At 40.2% G+C, this 16,082-nt stretch overlaps 1 protein-coding gene across 2 annotated transcripts in view; it reads left to right on the top strand.

Moving 5' to 3' along the window:
• Window positions 1–9,058, top strand: part of ITGA6 (integrin subunit alpha 6) — a 46,246-nt gene extending 37,188 nt beyond the window's left edge. For both annotated transcript variants that reach the window (XM_075028442.1, XM_075028441.1), the window contains exons 19-26: window positions 6–108; window positions 1,229–1,402; window positions 2,428–2,526; window positions 2,913–3,023; window positions 3,107–3,205; window positions 3,555–3,680; window positions 5,132–5,261; window positions 6,967–9,058. In XM_075028442.1, coding sequence (XP_074884543.1) covers window positions 6–108; window positions 1,229–1,402; window positions 2,428–2,526; window positions 2,913–3,023; window positions 3,107–3,205; window positions 3,555–3,680; window positions 5,132–5,239 — 820 coding nt within the window. In that variant the 3' untranslated portion in view covers window positions 5,240–5,261; window positions 6,967–9,058. The remainder of the gene's footprint in view (window positions 1–5; window positions 109–1,228; window positions 1,403–2,427; window positions 2,527–2,912; window positions 3,024–3,106; window positions 3,206–3,554; window positions 3,681–5,131; window positions 5,262–6,966) is intronic.
• The last annotated feature ends 7,024 nt before the right edge of the window (window positions 9,059–16,082 follow it).

Raw genomic sequence — 16,082 nt, 5'->3', positions numbered from 1 at the left:
AACAGAGTTGCTAAGCCTTCTCAGGTATATTTTGGAGGTAACATCATTGGTGAGAGTGCTATGAAATCTGAAGATAATATTGGAAACCTCATAGAGTATGAATTCAGAGTGAGTAATTTAGATTAATGCCAACAGCTGCTTTTAATCAAACAAACAGCTTCTCTCTTTATGCATATGAATACTTGGAAAAGTTGCTAGATTTAAAATTGGCTTTTCTTGTCCCAAAATCCTGACTTCCAGTTCAGAACATGCAGTCTGGCTGCAGACTAGAGCTTCTATGTTTTATGATGATATTTTGAGAAAGTGACCTGAGGCTGGCCGTACACTTTTTTTTTTCGGACCAGTTCATGCATGTTCAGTTGTACAGCATAAAACCCTATGCAGGTAGGGAAGGAAACTTAAACCCAGACCCCTAACTGTGGCATGCCCAGGTGTTAGCTGGTGCACACAGACAGCGAGTATGTGTACTTACTGCGTGCAGGATTGAGCAGGCACAAGAAGACACTGTGGGACCCACTCTGAATGTGTGGGTCTATTTCACTCTTTTGGTCTTCCGCCTAATTAATAAATCAAGGAGAAAGCTAAGAGAGGCAATTTTGGTTCTGTAAAAATTCCGTTCATCAGCAAGAGAGTTGCTTTTTCTACATCATTAATGCAAGCCCCGTTGTCTTTGTACATAGTAGTTTGTCAGGATTAAAGTCCATCTGTCAATCCTTTACTTTCTTCTGTACCTTGCATGCATATATTAAAGTAGAAGCAGTTACAATACCTGTTTTAGAACTTGCTATCATGAACAGTAACATGAAGAAAGCAAAAAATAGGTTGGGAAACAACTTTCAGACTTGGGAGAGCAAGAGCTGGTTATCTTTCTGTGTCAGAGTTCCTTATAAACTTGCAATTTGCCTCAGTTATTTAACTGAATGATTTGTTAACTCTGAATTGGAGTTGTTGTTTCACATGAAGATAGATTTCTAAAAATCAACAGCTTAAAGTTCATGTTAGGGAATTTTAATCCTTATATGTTTAAACTCTGTATTTACTTGCTAACCAAGTATGCTAGTTTTAGTATATGCTCTGTTTTTATACTCTGTTTTGACTGTCTTCCATCTCCCTTTAAATTTCCTGTTAGCTGCATGCTTAAAATTTGCCCAAGTCAATAACACTTTCGACAGAGAAGAAAATCCCTTTCAAAAGTATTTCACGGTTTAAATAATATTTGTTTTAACAGGTAACTAACTTGGGCAGACCACTGAAAACATTTGGTACTGCTTCCCTGGACATCCAGTGGCCGAAAGAAATTAGTAATGGCAAGTGGCTGCTTTATTTGATGAAAATAGATTCCAAAGGCTTGGAAAAAGTCTCCTGTCAACCTGAGAATGAAATCAATAGTTTGCATGTTGCGGTATGTCACCCTGCCTTCTGTTAAGGAATTAGTACAACATGAAAGCACCACGGCATGTGATAGTAGGGCATAAGAGCTTGCCTTCAGAAGGACTTTTTTTTTTGTCTTGAGCAGCTCACAAGCACAGTACATGAACAATGTATAAAGGGTTAGGCTTATTAGGAGACTTCTTAACAACTAATGAGGATAATACGCTGAAGGATAGATGCTATGTCATGATGACTGTTTTTGCAATGGGGACTGCTGTCATATGCTCTTACAGGGTGAAATTGCTGATTGCTTTAACAAATTTCATCAGCATTCTTGAAATCTGGTCAAGTTCTTACACAGAAAACAATAAACAACAGGAAACATCTCCCCATCCTGGGGGAATTCCATGTACTTTCTTAAAGAGAGAGGGCTTGCACTTAAATTTACTTATTTACAACAAATATGATAAATAGAATTTCTCAAGCAAGTTTCACAGCCCTTCATTGTGCCTATCTAGCAAGATTTTTTCCTAAACCCTGAGCCTTCATTTTCATTATATTTTTTTATATCTTAAGATCATTTGGGAGTTTTAATTTTCACTATTAAAAGTGCATGCACGTAAACCCATTCTTGTCAGATGACAACATTAGTTAGTAAAACTTTCAGTGAGGGTAATTAGTATACAGTTAAAAAAATGCATCTACTGACCTTAGCACAATCTTACTCTTTTAGCATAGTAAGATTGATAGCCTTTATGTAGAACAAAAATGGAAATAGCATTGAAAGCTTTATAAATCTAAAACTCCCTTGACCTATTAAAGTAGTCAGCTGACGTTTCTTTAGGTAATCTCAAATTCTAGTAATTGTCCTGACTCTACTATTAGCAATATGTATAGGTAAGTAGGGATGTATAATGATGTCACTCGTGTGCTGATCTTGAAATAAAAAAACACTGAACTCGTTTCTTTGCTTGTATGGGGTCAGAATTAGGAGAATTAAGATATAGTTATGATAAACTACTAAAACTCCTATCTCCCCCCCCCCCTTTCTTTTAGGAATCCCATGACTCAAGAAGGAAACGTGAGGTTGCAGAGAAGCAGATTACAGACAGCAAAACATTTTCTTTTTTCTCAGAAAGAAAATACAAGACCTTGGTAAGCATTTTGCACCAACTGTAGTCTTGTCAGATACCTCCCCCTGCACTCATAAGAGGGCTTTTCTGAGTTTTGCAGGGTAAAAGAAGGTTATCTCTTTGCTTTGTTTTTATCTTAAATCCAAGTATCGATGCTTTGAAAATTTGACCGTTTAGGTTATCCTACTGATGAGAGAGAAATAGGAGAGAATTTCTGCATAGTTATCTACATTAAAATAAACAGGCAATAGCAACTTCATTGTATTTTCCTATTGCTGTCAGTACAGATTTTGGTTCTTGCACATAATTAATATATTAATATAATCCAATTTTTAATCGGGGGTGTGTGTGTGTTAAACAATTTGTGCGGATCTGTTTTTATTTACACGTAGAAATTTTTAATTGTAGGACTGCAATGTGAATGCACGCTGTGTGGACATAAAATGTCCCCTGAAGGGTTTAGACAGCAAGGCATCTATTGTGCTGCGTTCCAGATTGTGGAACAGTACTTTCTTAGAAGTAAGTCTTCTTCCCTGCCATTTTTGGAAGGTCGGAGTTCTTTCCTGTTCTGTGTCTAATGTCCGTATTTTATTTTGGAACAGGAATACTCCAAAATGAACTACCTGGACATTCTTGTTAGGGCTTCGATCAGTGTTCCTGCTGCAGCTAAGAATGTTAAACTCACAAATGAAGTTGCTCAGGTAGGTTCAACATTTAATGCTAACCATGTGTTACGGTTGCGATGTTTCCAGCTTATCTCAAAGACTGGGGAAAAAACCCAAACCATTTAAAAAAAAAAGTAGCTAAAAGTTTAGCTCTTTAACTTAATTTTGAATTATTTATCATTTTAACCTTTTAATCAGGTCAGAAAAATTCACTAGCATATTGAAATGATACCAGTAGGAACTTTTTCTTCAAAAACATTTTGTAGATGAGAGAGAGAAGACTTCTTGTTACAGAAGAGCTAAGACTGTATAAATTGCAGCTTTATATTCAACATGGATGCTTCTCAAACGTTCTTTCCATCTTCACATATTTTCTCTCCTTTAGGTGCGTGTTACTGTCTTTCCTGCAAAACCAGTAGCACTTTATACAGGAGTACCTTGGTGGATCATCTCTGTGGCCATTTTTGCTGGAATACTGATGCTTGCACTGTTGGTATTCTTACTATGGAAGGTGAGGTTTTATTCATCTGGTTATTTTATGTTTCCTGGTCTACAGCTGATGAGACAGCAAACGATTAAGTATTTTGGTTTGTATTTGGGACTCAAAACAGAGCAAAACTGCCCAAACCATAGTTTACCTTTATCAGTTTTTCAGTTTTGCAACATTTGTAATTAAAATGGTTACATGGGAAGACTTGTTATGAAATTTTTCTGTTTGCACATCCTCAAAAGGGAGTATTTTGAGGTCTGGGCAAAACTTGAGACAAATGTTCAGAGCCCATAGTTACTTTGATATGGATGGATACAGCTTATTGGGGCTTCTGCAGTTAGGTGTAAAACTTCATGTGAACTATGTACGAATGTTTTAGCAGGGCTTTGTTATCATAACACTAGAAATACCATTCAACTGATGGTAGATGAAAATAACCAAAAGGTACAGAAATAATACAAAGCCAAGTGTGCTGGTGAATGTCTGTAGTACTGGTCTTTTATCTTAGAAACCCTGAAGGAGGAAATGAGTGTGCATAACAAAAGGTTAACAGTTTGCAAAAGAAAAAATAAAGTACCTATTTTTCTAAATACCTTTGGCATTTTTACAACTAACTGTGGTTCCAAGTATAACAGGGTAGTCTTTTTACTCTTAGTTTTTACAGGCATAGGCAGTTAGTATTTGCTGTTACGGGATAGCCGAAGGTCATTAAGAAAGAGGGGAAGAAGAATATCCTGTCACTTGCTTTCTTCTGGAGAAGCTGCACCAGTTAGCTTTGCTGAGGACCTACTATTTGCTGCAGGTTACTTCTCACAGGATAGTTCTGACTTCCATATTTTCTAATAAATGCCCAGCTCCTGCTGCAAATCTTCCTGATGAATTAATACTTTGGGTGGGCTGTTAGGTTATAACTACTAGTGGTTTACTGCACATGAAAACACATTTTTCACAGGCACACCCACAGTGTACAGTGCTTCTTTTGATGACAAACACTGTGCCAACTTATGAAGGACAAATATGGTACTTCAAAGACAGTTACATGATTGGTTTAAGACAAATGCTTGTGTTGTACAGGTCAAAGCAGTACTCGTATTTGTTCTACCCTCTGTTTTTGTGTCTCCTGTGCAGTAGTTCACAAACAGGTTTCTGTATAGACTTGTTTTGGCTCTTCACAGCCAGTTTTAGTTGCTAAGGACATATTTTATAGTAGTTTTTCTTAAAAAAAAACAACAAATGCACTAGAAATTTAACAAAATGCCTCTAAAATACTTCAGGTTATTCTGTTATTTTACAGATCAAGTTAGTCCAAGTTCTCAGATCTAGAAACGTCTTAAGTTCTTGTTACATTTTTTTTTTTTCTGCCTGTGAAGGGATAATAGGAACATAGTTCACAGAGTTAATTTAAGTCAGTTTTAATAGGTTTGACTTCTTCCAGTCCACAAAAATTGACTAAATACCTTGCTTCCTTGTAGTGTGGTTTCTTCAAGAGAAATAAGAAAGATCATTACGATGCCACATATCACAAGGCTGAGATCCATGCTCAGCCATCTGATAAAGAAAGGCTTACTTCTGATGCATAGTATTGATCTACTTCTGTAATTGGTAATTGGTGATATTTTTTAATTTTTAGCTGTGGCACTTGCTATGGTTGCGGTGGCTAACTATGAAGCTTTTACTGCATATGTTCTATTAACTTTTGGATTTCAAACTATCGTACTTGCTTGCTCATTCTGTCAATAGATTTTCAGCTTTTGGTGCACGTGAACAAACAAGTGTTTATCTTGGTCTAAAAAGCTTGTTTATTTCTCTAGAAAATGTTGATCCATGGCAATTTTTTAGGTTTTTTTTTTTTTTTTTTAATTTATGTTTTAACAGTACAAGTAAGTTTTTAAGCTTGAGAGATGGTAATCCAACACTGCAGAGTTGAGATTTAAAGCTAAGACTATGTGGACAATAGATAAACTTGCTTTACTAACCTTCTGTGCATGCTAAAAGTTACATGTTGCTTGTAATGAAAGGGGTTTTCATAATGAGAATTTAATTTGCTGTGGAACCATCTGTTTTCCTTCAATTCTAAGGTATACTTTTCTAGGAATGTACTTTCCTCTGCTGAAGCTACTAGATGCACGATGCTTCTAGCAACCTTTACTCAACTTAAGATGTTACATGCATGTACATTATATTAATAAGTGATGCTTGGGACGAGGGGATGGGGAGGAGTTCTTAACTAAAATACATCAGAACGGTGCTTAATGAAAAACTAAGAGATGGCTAAAGATTTGGTCTATGCCTCAATGCAATTTTTTAAAAATTGAGTTCCATGTAAGTTTTATTATTTAAAAAACAACCAACCAACAACAAAAAACTCACCACCTCAAATACTATGAACAAAATCTTGCCCCTTTAATCTTTTTTTTTTCTAGTAGTATCTAATGAGAGCTGGATGGCACAATGTCTCTTAACCTTAATCTTGACATCAGTGACCCATAAGCATGTAAAGTTGAGTGTCTACCAATCATCATCGTTGTAATGCTGTGGCCATAACTACTTTTTGTTTTGAGGAATGGACTGAAATTAATTTTAAATATTTAAAATCTGTTTTTACAGTGGCTTTGAATAAAAAAATTGCAGGGCACAAATTAGCTGTACTAGATTTCATCTAGGGAGACTTGTCGTGGCACATTACAAAACTTGCAAGTTAATGTCTGGTTTTTTTATCCCATGGCAAACTAAGCAAGTCTCATGTTCTAATGCTGCATATGTGTGTGTTAGTTCAGGTGACTACAGTTGAGATATAGTGCTTGGGAAAACAAGGCCCTACTGTAACTTTTCTTGAAGGTCCTGGAAATCTTTCTGTAGGTTTTTAAAGGTAAATCATGTCACCATACAGACAGATACTGAAGTACATACCGACCTTTGATACAGAAGCAAGCTTTCCTAAACTCTATCTACTTCTTTGTGTAGCATTAAATTCTCTCATTATATGAATGAATAGCTTTTATAAGGCGACTTAAGAATTGTAAAACAAATTTAGAAAGTTAGAGGAGGGAGGGAATATTTTTAAGGTATTAGATTACCACCAGATTGTCAGACTGTGCCATTTGTCTTCAACTGGTGCTGGAACAACTAATGTAGACCTGCTGGCTCACATTTTTACAGCTAAGTACACTACATTTTTGGCCTACATATGTTTGTTTTCAATTTTCTTACCTGTGTATCTGTGCAAAGGAAGAATTTACTGCCTCTATAATTGTAGTGCTTTGGCAGCAATTCAAACCTAAACTGTTCTTTTTCTTCTCTGCCCCAGTGCGGGTTCTTCCAGCGTTCTAGGTACGAAGACAGTGTCCCCCGATATCATGCTGTAAGAATTCGAAAAGAAGAGCGACAGATCAAGGACGGGAAATGTAAAGACCTTGAGACAAAACAATGGTTCACAAAATGGAATGAAAATGAAAGTTACTCTTAGGGAAAGATTCTTTTCATCCACAAAGTTCAGATAGAAGTTAAGGTTTTGATTAATGGAATACTGACGGAATTAGACCTATGAACACTATGGACATTCACCATTTGATTGTAGATATTACTACTTATATTGAGGCTTTTGTTTGCACAGTTAAAATTGCTTCAACAGACTTTATTTGCATTATTTAATTTCCAGACTGCCTCTTTCCCCCTTCAAATCTAACTCACACTTTAGACAATGCTGTGTTGATTTAGGGTCTTTTCTGCAAAATATGCAAAACCACTACCAGCAGACCTTTTCCTGTGATCCTAACCTTATTCCGAGGTATGCAAGGAACGCATGGTTAAGGTCAAGACAGGTTCTCCATCCTTCCCTCAACACACAGTGGCCTTAACACACTTTGTTCAAGTATAATCTGAAGACCTGCAAATCTACTTTAGACATAAACTTTGCCTGCTGCAGTAGTTAGGGCTTAACAAAAAGCATCATCTTAAATTACATGTGCAATAGGTAATGTTGCTTGATTTTTATTTTTTTTTGAAGATCAGATTGTGTGATTCTTATTCACAACAAATATACACAGGTTTTTTTTAAAAGAGAGGCTTGAATAGTAGATGTACTTTTTGTATATATATATATTTTAGTCGTTTTTGTATTTATTTTTGTTAGATATCACTGTCTTTGACTAACTGTTAGGCCAAAGACTTAACTGAACTTCCAAATCCACTGTGTTTTTGAACTTCAGATTATGAGACTTGAGGCTTTCACTGCATTTTAATAAGTCACTGAAGGTGCCAATGCTTTCTAAAAATGTAAATATTTATTCCAGTGATGTGTATGGGGGCTTTTTTTTCCTGATACTTGTAACTTTATGTAATAGGAATTATCAGGTCTTGTAACATGATTTGTATATTACTTCAGACTATTTAATGATTTGGACACCAAGCAGAAATAGGGTTTTTAGATACAGTTTTATACTTACTGCAAGAAAGTGAGAGGTTCTCTGGAAACAGCTTTCCAGCTTCATAAGGACTTCCTGTTTGGCAAAAGGCATTGACTACTGCAACTGTTACATAGCACTTGAAGGAGGCTATAAATGCCTAACTTACCTTAAGTATGGGGATCTGAGCTGATCCATGTTGAGACTACTGAATCGTCTTGAATACCTGAATGTTGATAAAAGTAGAACCATAATGTTGTGTTTATCAGTAATCTAGTTATTGTAACATAACTGATATAACTATTTAAAGAGTTTACTTTTTTACCCATGTTCTAAAGCTTTGGTACTATTTAAGAATGAAGATTTAGTTCACAATTGCTTATTCCACGTGAAACAAAATTCTGCTCAAAAAGTATGCACGTTAATTGCTAGTAATTTGAACTATGCAAAAACCTCTTGGTACTTTTTCCCCTCATAGGGTAAAAACCTGCTAGGAGGGCAGTTGTCAAGTGTCTTATTTTTACTACTAACTTTGAACGTGCCTTCTTGGAAGGTGCTGTCACCTAAAAAGTCATCATTATAGGAAGTGCATTGATTTAATAATAGACTCTTCTTTCTCCCACTAAATAATCTCAGTATGCTGTGACCCTGATTTTATGAACACTTACACATGTATTTAGCTGTTACCCAGTTTTTGAGCTTTTAAAATTCTAGCTTATTTGCTGAAAGGCTCAGTAGCATCAGAAGCCAGGCTAATCAGGGGCTAAGAAGCATGACAAATAGCCTTGGATTTAAAAGCAGATTGTGGCCCTCACCTAAGAACATGAATGTCTTAGCAGTGTTAAACTGAAAGTTCTTGAAAAGTAAGTCATGTCACTGGTATACTTCTATCTCAAAACTTTTTTTATACCAGATAGCAATGCTACATCATTCCATGATTAGAAATTACCTGTGGATATTTGTATAGAAGTGTGAAATAAATTTTTTTTAATTAAACATTGTTTTGTTAATAGTGATTTCTTATCATAATTAATGGAGTTGAACTTAGCCAAGTTCACTAGAAGAGTAAGCTGAAAGTTGCAAGCTTTAACAAATTGTCTCATTCTCAATATTGCCATAACTCTCACTGCCCTCCCCCCTGCAAAGGGGCAGTGTGGTGGGTTGACCATGGCTGGACACCAGGTGCCCACCAAAGCCATTCTGTCACTTCCCACCCCCCTCCCCCCTCAGCTGGACAGGGGAGAGAAAATATAACAAATGGTTCATGGGTCAAGATAAGGACAGGAGAGATCACTTGCCAGTTACCATCATGGGCAAAACAGACTCAACTTGGGGAATTAATTCAATTTATTACCAATCAGCCAGAGTAAGGTAATGAGAAATAAAACCAAATCTCAAAACACCTTCCCTCCACCCCTCCCTTCTTCCTGGGCACAACCTCACTCCTGGATTCTCTACCTACCACCCACAGCAGCGCAGGGGGACAGGGTTTACGGTCAGTTCATCACATGTTATCTCTGCTGCTTCATCCTCTTCAGGGGCAAGACTCTTCACACTCTTCCCCTGCTCCAGTGTGGGGTCCCTCCCACAGGAGACAGTCTTCCATGAACTGCTCCAGTGTGGGTCCCTTCCACAGCATGCAGTCCTTCAGGAGCACAGTGTTCCAGCATGGGTCCCCTGTGGGGTCACAAGTCCTGCCAGAAAACCTGCTCCGTGGGCTCCTCTTTCCACAGGTCCTGCCAGGAGCCTGCTCCAGTGCAGGCTTCCTGCAGAGTCACAGCCTCCTTCAGGCACCCACCTGCTCCAGCGTGGGGTCCTCCCCGGGCTGCAGGTGGAGATCTGCTCCACTGTGAACATCCATGGGCTGCAGGGGGACAGCCTGCCTCACCATGGTCTTCACCAGGGCTGCAAGGGAATCTCTGCTCTGGCACCTGGAGCATCTTCTCCCCCTCCTTCACTGACCTGGGTGTCCGCAGGGTTGTTTCTCTTACATGTTCTCACTCCTCTTTCCAGCTGCCATTTCTGTGTACCCTGCAACTTTTTTCCTTCTTAAATATGTTATCCCAGAGGCGCTACCACTATCACTGATTGGCTCGGCCTTGGCTGGCAGCAGGTCCGTCTTAGAGCCAGCCCGTTTTGGCTCTGTTGGACATAGGGGAAGCTTCCAGCAGCTTCTCAGAGAAGACACCCCTGTAACCTCCCATGCTACCAAAATCTTGCCACACAAACCCAATAAAGGCAGATAAGGCAACTGCAGGAGATAGATAACACACAATCTCATGCTCACAGGCTCTCTGCTGCTTGCTGCTGTTTCCAGCATTGCTGAGTCAGGCACAAAACATGGCAGAGCAGGTTCTGGCAAAGCACCCAGTGTCAGCTCCCATGGGGCAGAGCTACCCTTTCCCTCCACACTTCACTCATGCTGCCCAGGGGTACCTTCAATCCAAGCAGTCTTCTAAAAGCTCCCCTGACAGACAGGTGTTTCTGTAAATAGGGGAGATGGATGCATCTCCCAAAATTAGTCAAGGACTTCACACGCCTATCTGTGTTTAGCAGGGGAAGTTTGATACTGACAGTCAGTTACATGATTGCAGGGTACAGCTTCAACTCCACAAAACACTCAGAAAAGCCAAAAAGATGGAGGGAAAAAAAACCCTTAACCCAACAGAGGAAACCTGTTGTTTATCTATCTCCAATTTTAGGATGTTAACCCTTGCTCACCTTTGCTGAAAGGAAAGACCTTTTGTTAAAACAAAGCCTGAAGATAAGGGTTAGCTGGATACATGGTAGACCAGTGTTGTTATAGCCAAGAAACTTCTAGGACTAGAACCAGAAGATGCTGCTAGATCTTTCAGAGCACGTAGACTCAACCTGCTTTTATTAAACAATTATTCTCATTTACATAACTATACCCACACACGTTGCCCACAAGACAAAATATGGACTGGGAGAACAGTTAAGTAGCTGATCATAGGAAATGCAGTAAAAATATATTAGGTTTTATATATGTTCATATATACTATACACACATGTAGTACTAGATGTACATACTATATACACAGTAGTACAGTACTATACATAAGTGTATGTGTATAGTATATATGTATATACATGCATATATAAAACCTAATGTACTATATTTGCTGTGTGTGTATATATATATATAGTGTTTGTGCGTAGTATGTATATATAATACACACATACTATGGCCTAAGGTACATAAATAGAATGCTAGTAAACAGCAATACCTTCACATATGTTTCACTGTCACAGCACAGGAGACATCTCTTATGACAGAAGCTTTCATTCAATACAAGGGACTATCACAGCAGAGTTTCAATAAGTACCTGGGCAGAAGTTGTACGTGGAAGAAGATATGGAACAGGGTGTTCAGATGTAAATGTCAGGAATTGGCACATAAGGTGAAGGGAAGCTTTTGAAAGCAGCATTGAAACTCCAATCCCCATTTGGAGCACCTATGTTACAATGCTAACCATCACTGCAGCAGCATGTCTTGACTAAAATAAACAGAACCAGAAAGCTGCTTATGTGCAAACAACTGAAATAATAACTTCTCCCAGCACAGAGCAGGTGAGAGTGTCAGCAGTGGGTTTGCAAAACCCAGGACAACAAACTGTGATGAAACAGGCAACTGTAGCCAGTGCTCTGAGCCAGAGGCAGTGCACAGGCATGCTTCGGGCAGCTTGCCAGACAACACACCCCTGTGTGGCAACAAGAATGCCAGCAGTGTATTCCCCTATGGTGGCTCTGTAAGCAGTTGGTTCAGTTTTTATCCCAGTCCTCAGACATCTTAAAATGTCCATTTGTCTTCCCAGGCTGTGGATTCATAATTAATACTATACACCTTTTATAACCTCATAAGCCCTGCTGGAGTCCTAACCATGATCCTCATGAGGAAAACACTGCAACTCTTCACCCTGAAAGACTGCTGCAGAAACCAGCCTTAATCCGCAGCCAGGGTGTGATACTGTCATTGTACAGGGGTGGCGGACCGGCAGTTTGCATTTTCCAAACTTGAAGACAGTCCCCCTTTCCTCCTTCATTTTCTAGCTCTGCAAAATGGTTGTTTGCAAGCAGCACCTCTTCATGGCCGTACCTGCCTTCAAGATCCTAGAAGACAGAGGCAGAGAACTGAGTTTTTAACAAGCAGGTGTCCTTGCTGCTGCTTACCTAGCTATCACAGAACAACATAGACCCTCCTCACCATTGACATACAGTGCTAACTATTTCGTTCCTTTTCTCTCTCAATCTCAGTGTCTTCAGGGGATAGGAAAGGAAGGGACAGAAAAGTCAAATACTTTTGCCAGGAATGTATGAAATAATGCAACTGCTAAGTTGATTAAAAGAAAGTTTGTGGGATATTGCTTGATTTCTTGAGGTGGAGGGGACCAACAGAGCTGAGAAGCGTATCATTGCCAGCCAGCTTACCAGACAGCCTGTGATTGACTTCCGCTTAGCAAGGAGGAACATAAAAATAGCTATTCTGGTCTAGACCACAGATCCACCTGAATCAGCATCCCACCTCTGACAATGGCAATGACAATTAAGCCGCATGATGGTGATACTTTGTTGTTCCTGTTCCCACAAAAAGTTAGTGTCGACTTCAGTGCTATGCAGCATATTTTTCCTATGAAATAAAAAGCCATCCATGATAATCATAAAACTTCTCCAACTGCCTTCTGATCTTGAGTCACAAAGTTATATGTGGCAAAAATTCACAAAACCCAAAGTTTAATTATACACTGGGTAAAAAGAAATAAACCCATCTGTATGCTGTTCTTGAATCTACTACAATTTCATAACTCATACAGAAGCCACTCCATACTTTTGACCAACTTCATCACCATTTTTCTTTTTATTTCTACTCCCGCAAAAAAGAGACCAAAGCCACATCAAACTAATGTAACCCTACAAATTTTCTAGCATAGCAAAAGCAGCTGAACTTACTGACAAAAACCTAAGAACAACAACAAGCCTTTGTGCAGAGTAAGTACACAAGCTGAAAAGAGACATGGATAGATGAACCAGTTGACTGTGCAGGCATCATAGCAAAGCATATAAACCATTGGAAGAAGAGAAAGAGATATTCTATGGATATATGTACCTGGCAACTTAAGTTTTTTTTCTTAATCTATGATGCACCTATTTTGGAGGAAAAGAAAAAAAGCACCAGTACATGCAGCAACCAAGAATGGTGACTTCCAGTAAGAGGTCATTTATAGTATCACCTTAACAAACCAAGAATTCTTTCTGTGGAACACCCTGCAAGAAACCTACGCTTCCAATTACCTTATTAAACCTTAAATTGAAAAAAAAAAATTAAAATGTAATTGCTTAGGCTAAAACTAAATGCCCTTTTTTTTTTTTCCAATTATCTTGAAGTCTGATTTGTTCTGTCCCATTTAAATTACGGATCCAGATGTATTATAATTTCAGGAACATCAGTAAGCAGGAATATGAGTAGAAAAATGCCAAATGAAAAAAATAATACACTTCTTTTTGGCTTGCATAAGAATTTGCAGAAATTGGCACATCAGAACTCCAGCTACTGTCACACTGGATGAGATCAGAGTAAGTCCCCAGAAGATCATCAATGAGAGGAAATGGGTTTTCAAAAGGGATGGGGCTGGGAGAAGAGAGAAAGAGAATTCAAAATATTCTCCAATATTTTAACAGAACATGTTTACGTGGAGCAGTATCTGATCAGTAGTTTAAACAAGACCAAGAAAATGCCTTTAGGTAAACAGAGAGGGTTTGTCCTGCTCCAAACACAGCACTTAAAGAATTATCCACAATTCTTTATCCACAGTTACTTCTGTGACTGCTCATCCTGCATGATTTTCCCTGAGAAAAGTGCTCACTGTTTATATTATTGAGAATGGGCTCTAGCTTACAAAGTACAATGATTTATTCAGCCTCTGACAGCCTCTGCCACAACTTCTGGCTCGGGACTGCTGTCCAAAGATAACTTTAGGCAGTAGGCCAGTTTTAAGGCATGCCTGTAAGTTGAAACATCAGGCCTCAAGACAGTAACATACAGGCATAAAGGATGAAGCCAATCAAAAGTCATCATAAGATTGCAACAACTTAGGAATACCCAATTTACTGCTTGTAGGCACTGCTTTAAACTCGTGCTAGCTCACAACTGAGAGGCCATTATAAAATGGTTTTAAGCACAGCAATTTGTAAGTAGGAGTCCCAAACTATTACAAACTTGAGTAGCATGAGCTGCTATTTGGTGCTTCTGGGGGAGGTCTACAAGCAGCAATAATGCAAAAACTGTCAGTAACCTCTATTTGTAGAAGACTTGCAGAGATAGACAAGCTGTTAGTTCACCCCCTCAGCCACCACTCCCTGGCCAGAACAGAACAAGCCATTCATTTTTTGGCACAAGATGGAGGTACAGTCTGATTACAAACCACGTGAAGCAGTCTAATCCTGAATTACCGATTCATTCTTACGTACTATTGGTGCAGTTACTGCTCAGAAAATTGCCTCTGGAGGCAGATTGAATCAATGTTTTCTGTATTTCAATGCAACATCAAAAAAAACCCAACCCAAGCCCTTAATTCATTATGGTATCTTCATCTCTCTCATGGGAGGCTCCAAGCAATCCAACAAAGCGCTGAACAGATAAATGTGACAGAAATAGCAAAATGATTCCTGCTCTAGCGGAGGCCATTGGATATCCATCCCTGCTATCAGATCATGGACAAGTCACAGGTACAAGGCATGTTTAAAGGAAACCAAGCAATATTTAAGAGTTGATTTCATAAGATGAATTTCTGGGGCAAATACAAGTATCCACAATAAAAGAAGTGAGTGATATAGGGCCAGATCCACTATAGGACTGTATTATATATTATTTTTAATTACAGGATTCAATATCGACACTGCAGTAAATTTATCAGAAATGCTTATAATCACTCTTAACTGCCTTTTTTGTTAATGTTCTGGATATTTCTACCTGAGCAGGACAAAAAACTATTAAATACCACTGTTTGGTACCTCACATGTTGCATTAGTAGCCTAAAAGCCGGTGAAGTGATTGAGTGTGACATACGGTCCAAATACTTTTCAACCAATGAAGGCACGTACTGTGTTCATTGTTGACCGATCGGGAGTATATCTGTAAAGACAGAAGCCCTACTTTTCCCCTGTATTTTTTTGTTTCTCTTTTTCCTGACAGCTGAAACCAAAGTTATCCCTCCTCTTGTTTTTGTCATTAGCACGCTGTAACACAGTGCAAGGCGCGAAGGGCTGGAAGAGGCCGTAGTGCCCCTTCCCATACCATCACGGAGCTAAGCGGACACAAGGTGCGCTAGTAGGAAGACACACGGCTGTAAAGTCACGGGTTAAAACCCTCAGGTCAGGCTCTGCCCTCACGCCGGCCGGCAGCGGTATGAATAAAGCCGGCGCTTTTGTGGGTTTGTGCTACCTCCCGTTCCAGCGCCGCGGGTAACCGAGGCCGGCAGCCGAGTCCCCGCCGCCACGGCCCAGACCCAGACCCGGACCGCGGCGAGGGGAAGCGGCAGCGGGGCTGACCGCCGCGGCGGCGCCGCCCGCCCTCCCTCCCCACCTCCCCCAGCGCGCCGTTTACCCAACGGGCCAACCTCTCGGGTAACCCTTCCACGGAAGAATGCCCAGACACCGATGCGTGGGCACCTTTCGGCCCCGCTACGGGAGCGCACCCGCCGCAGGGCCCCCGCGGTCCCGGCCACCGCCGCCCGCCCCCTCACACCCACCGCCCCTCCGCCGGGGCGGCCGCTGCCTCCGGCCCCCTCACGGCTTCCCGCCCCGGGGGTGGCGAGCGCCCCGCAGCCCTTCGCCGGGAAGGCGGCGGCACCCGCCCCCGTGAGTAACGCCGCCGTACCTGTCCGAGGCCGGGCTGCTCCGGAAAGCGAACGCCGCCTTCTCCCGGCGGACGGCCGAGGCACAGGGGCGCCTGAGCGACCGCCTCAACGGCTGCGACCCTGCCAGCGGGGGCCGAGCTGCTGCG

The sequence above is a fragment of the Buteo buteo genome, chromosome 5, assembly GCF_964188355.1.
Source record: "Buteo buteo chromosome 5, bButBut1.hap1.1, whole genome shotgun sequence".
NCBI lineage: Eukaryota > Metazoa > Chordata > Aves > Accipitriformes > Accipitridae > Buteo > Buteo buteo.
The sequence above is the reverse complement of the archived record's forward strand: the minus strand, read 5'-3'. Positions and strand labels throughout refer to the sequence as shown.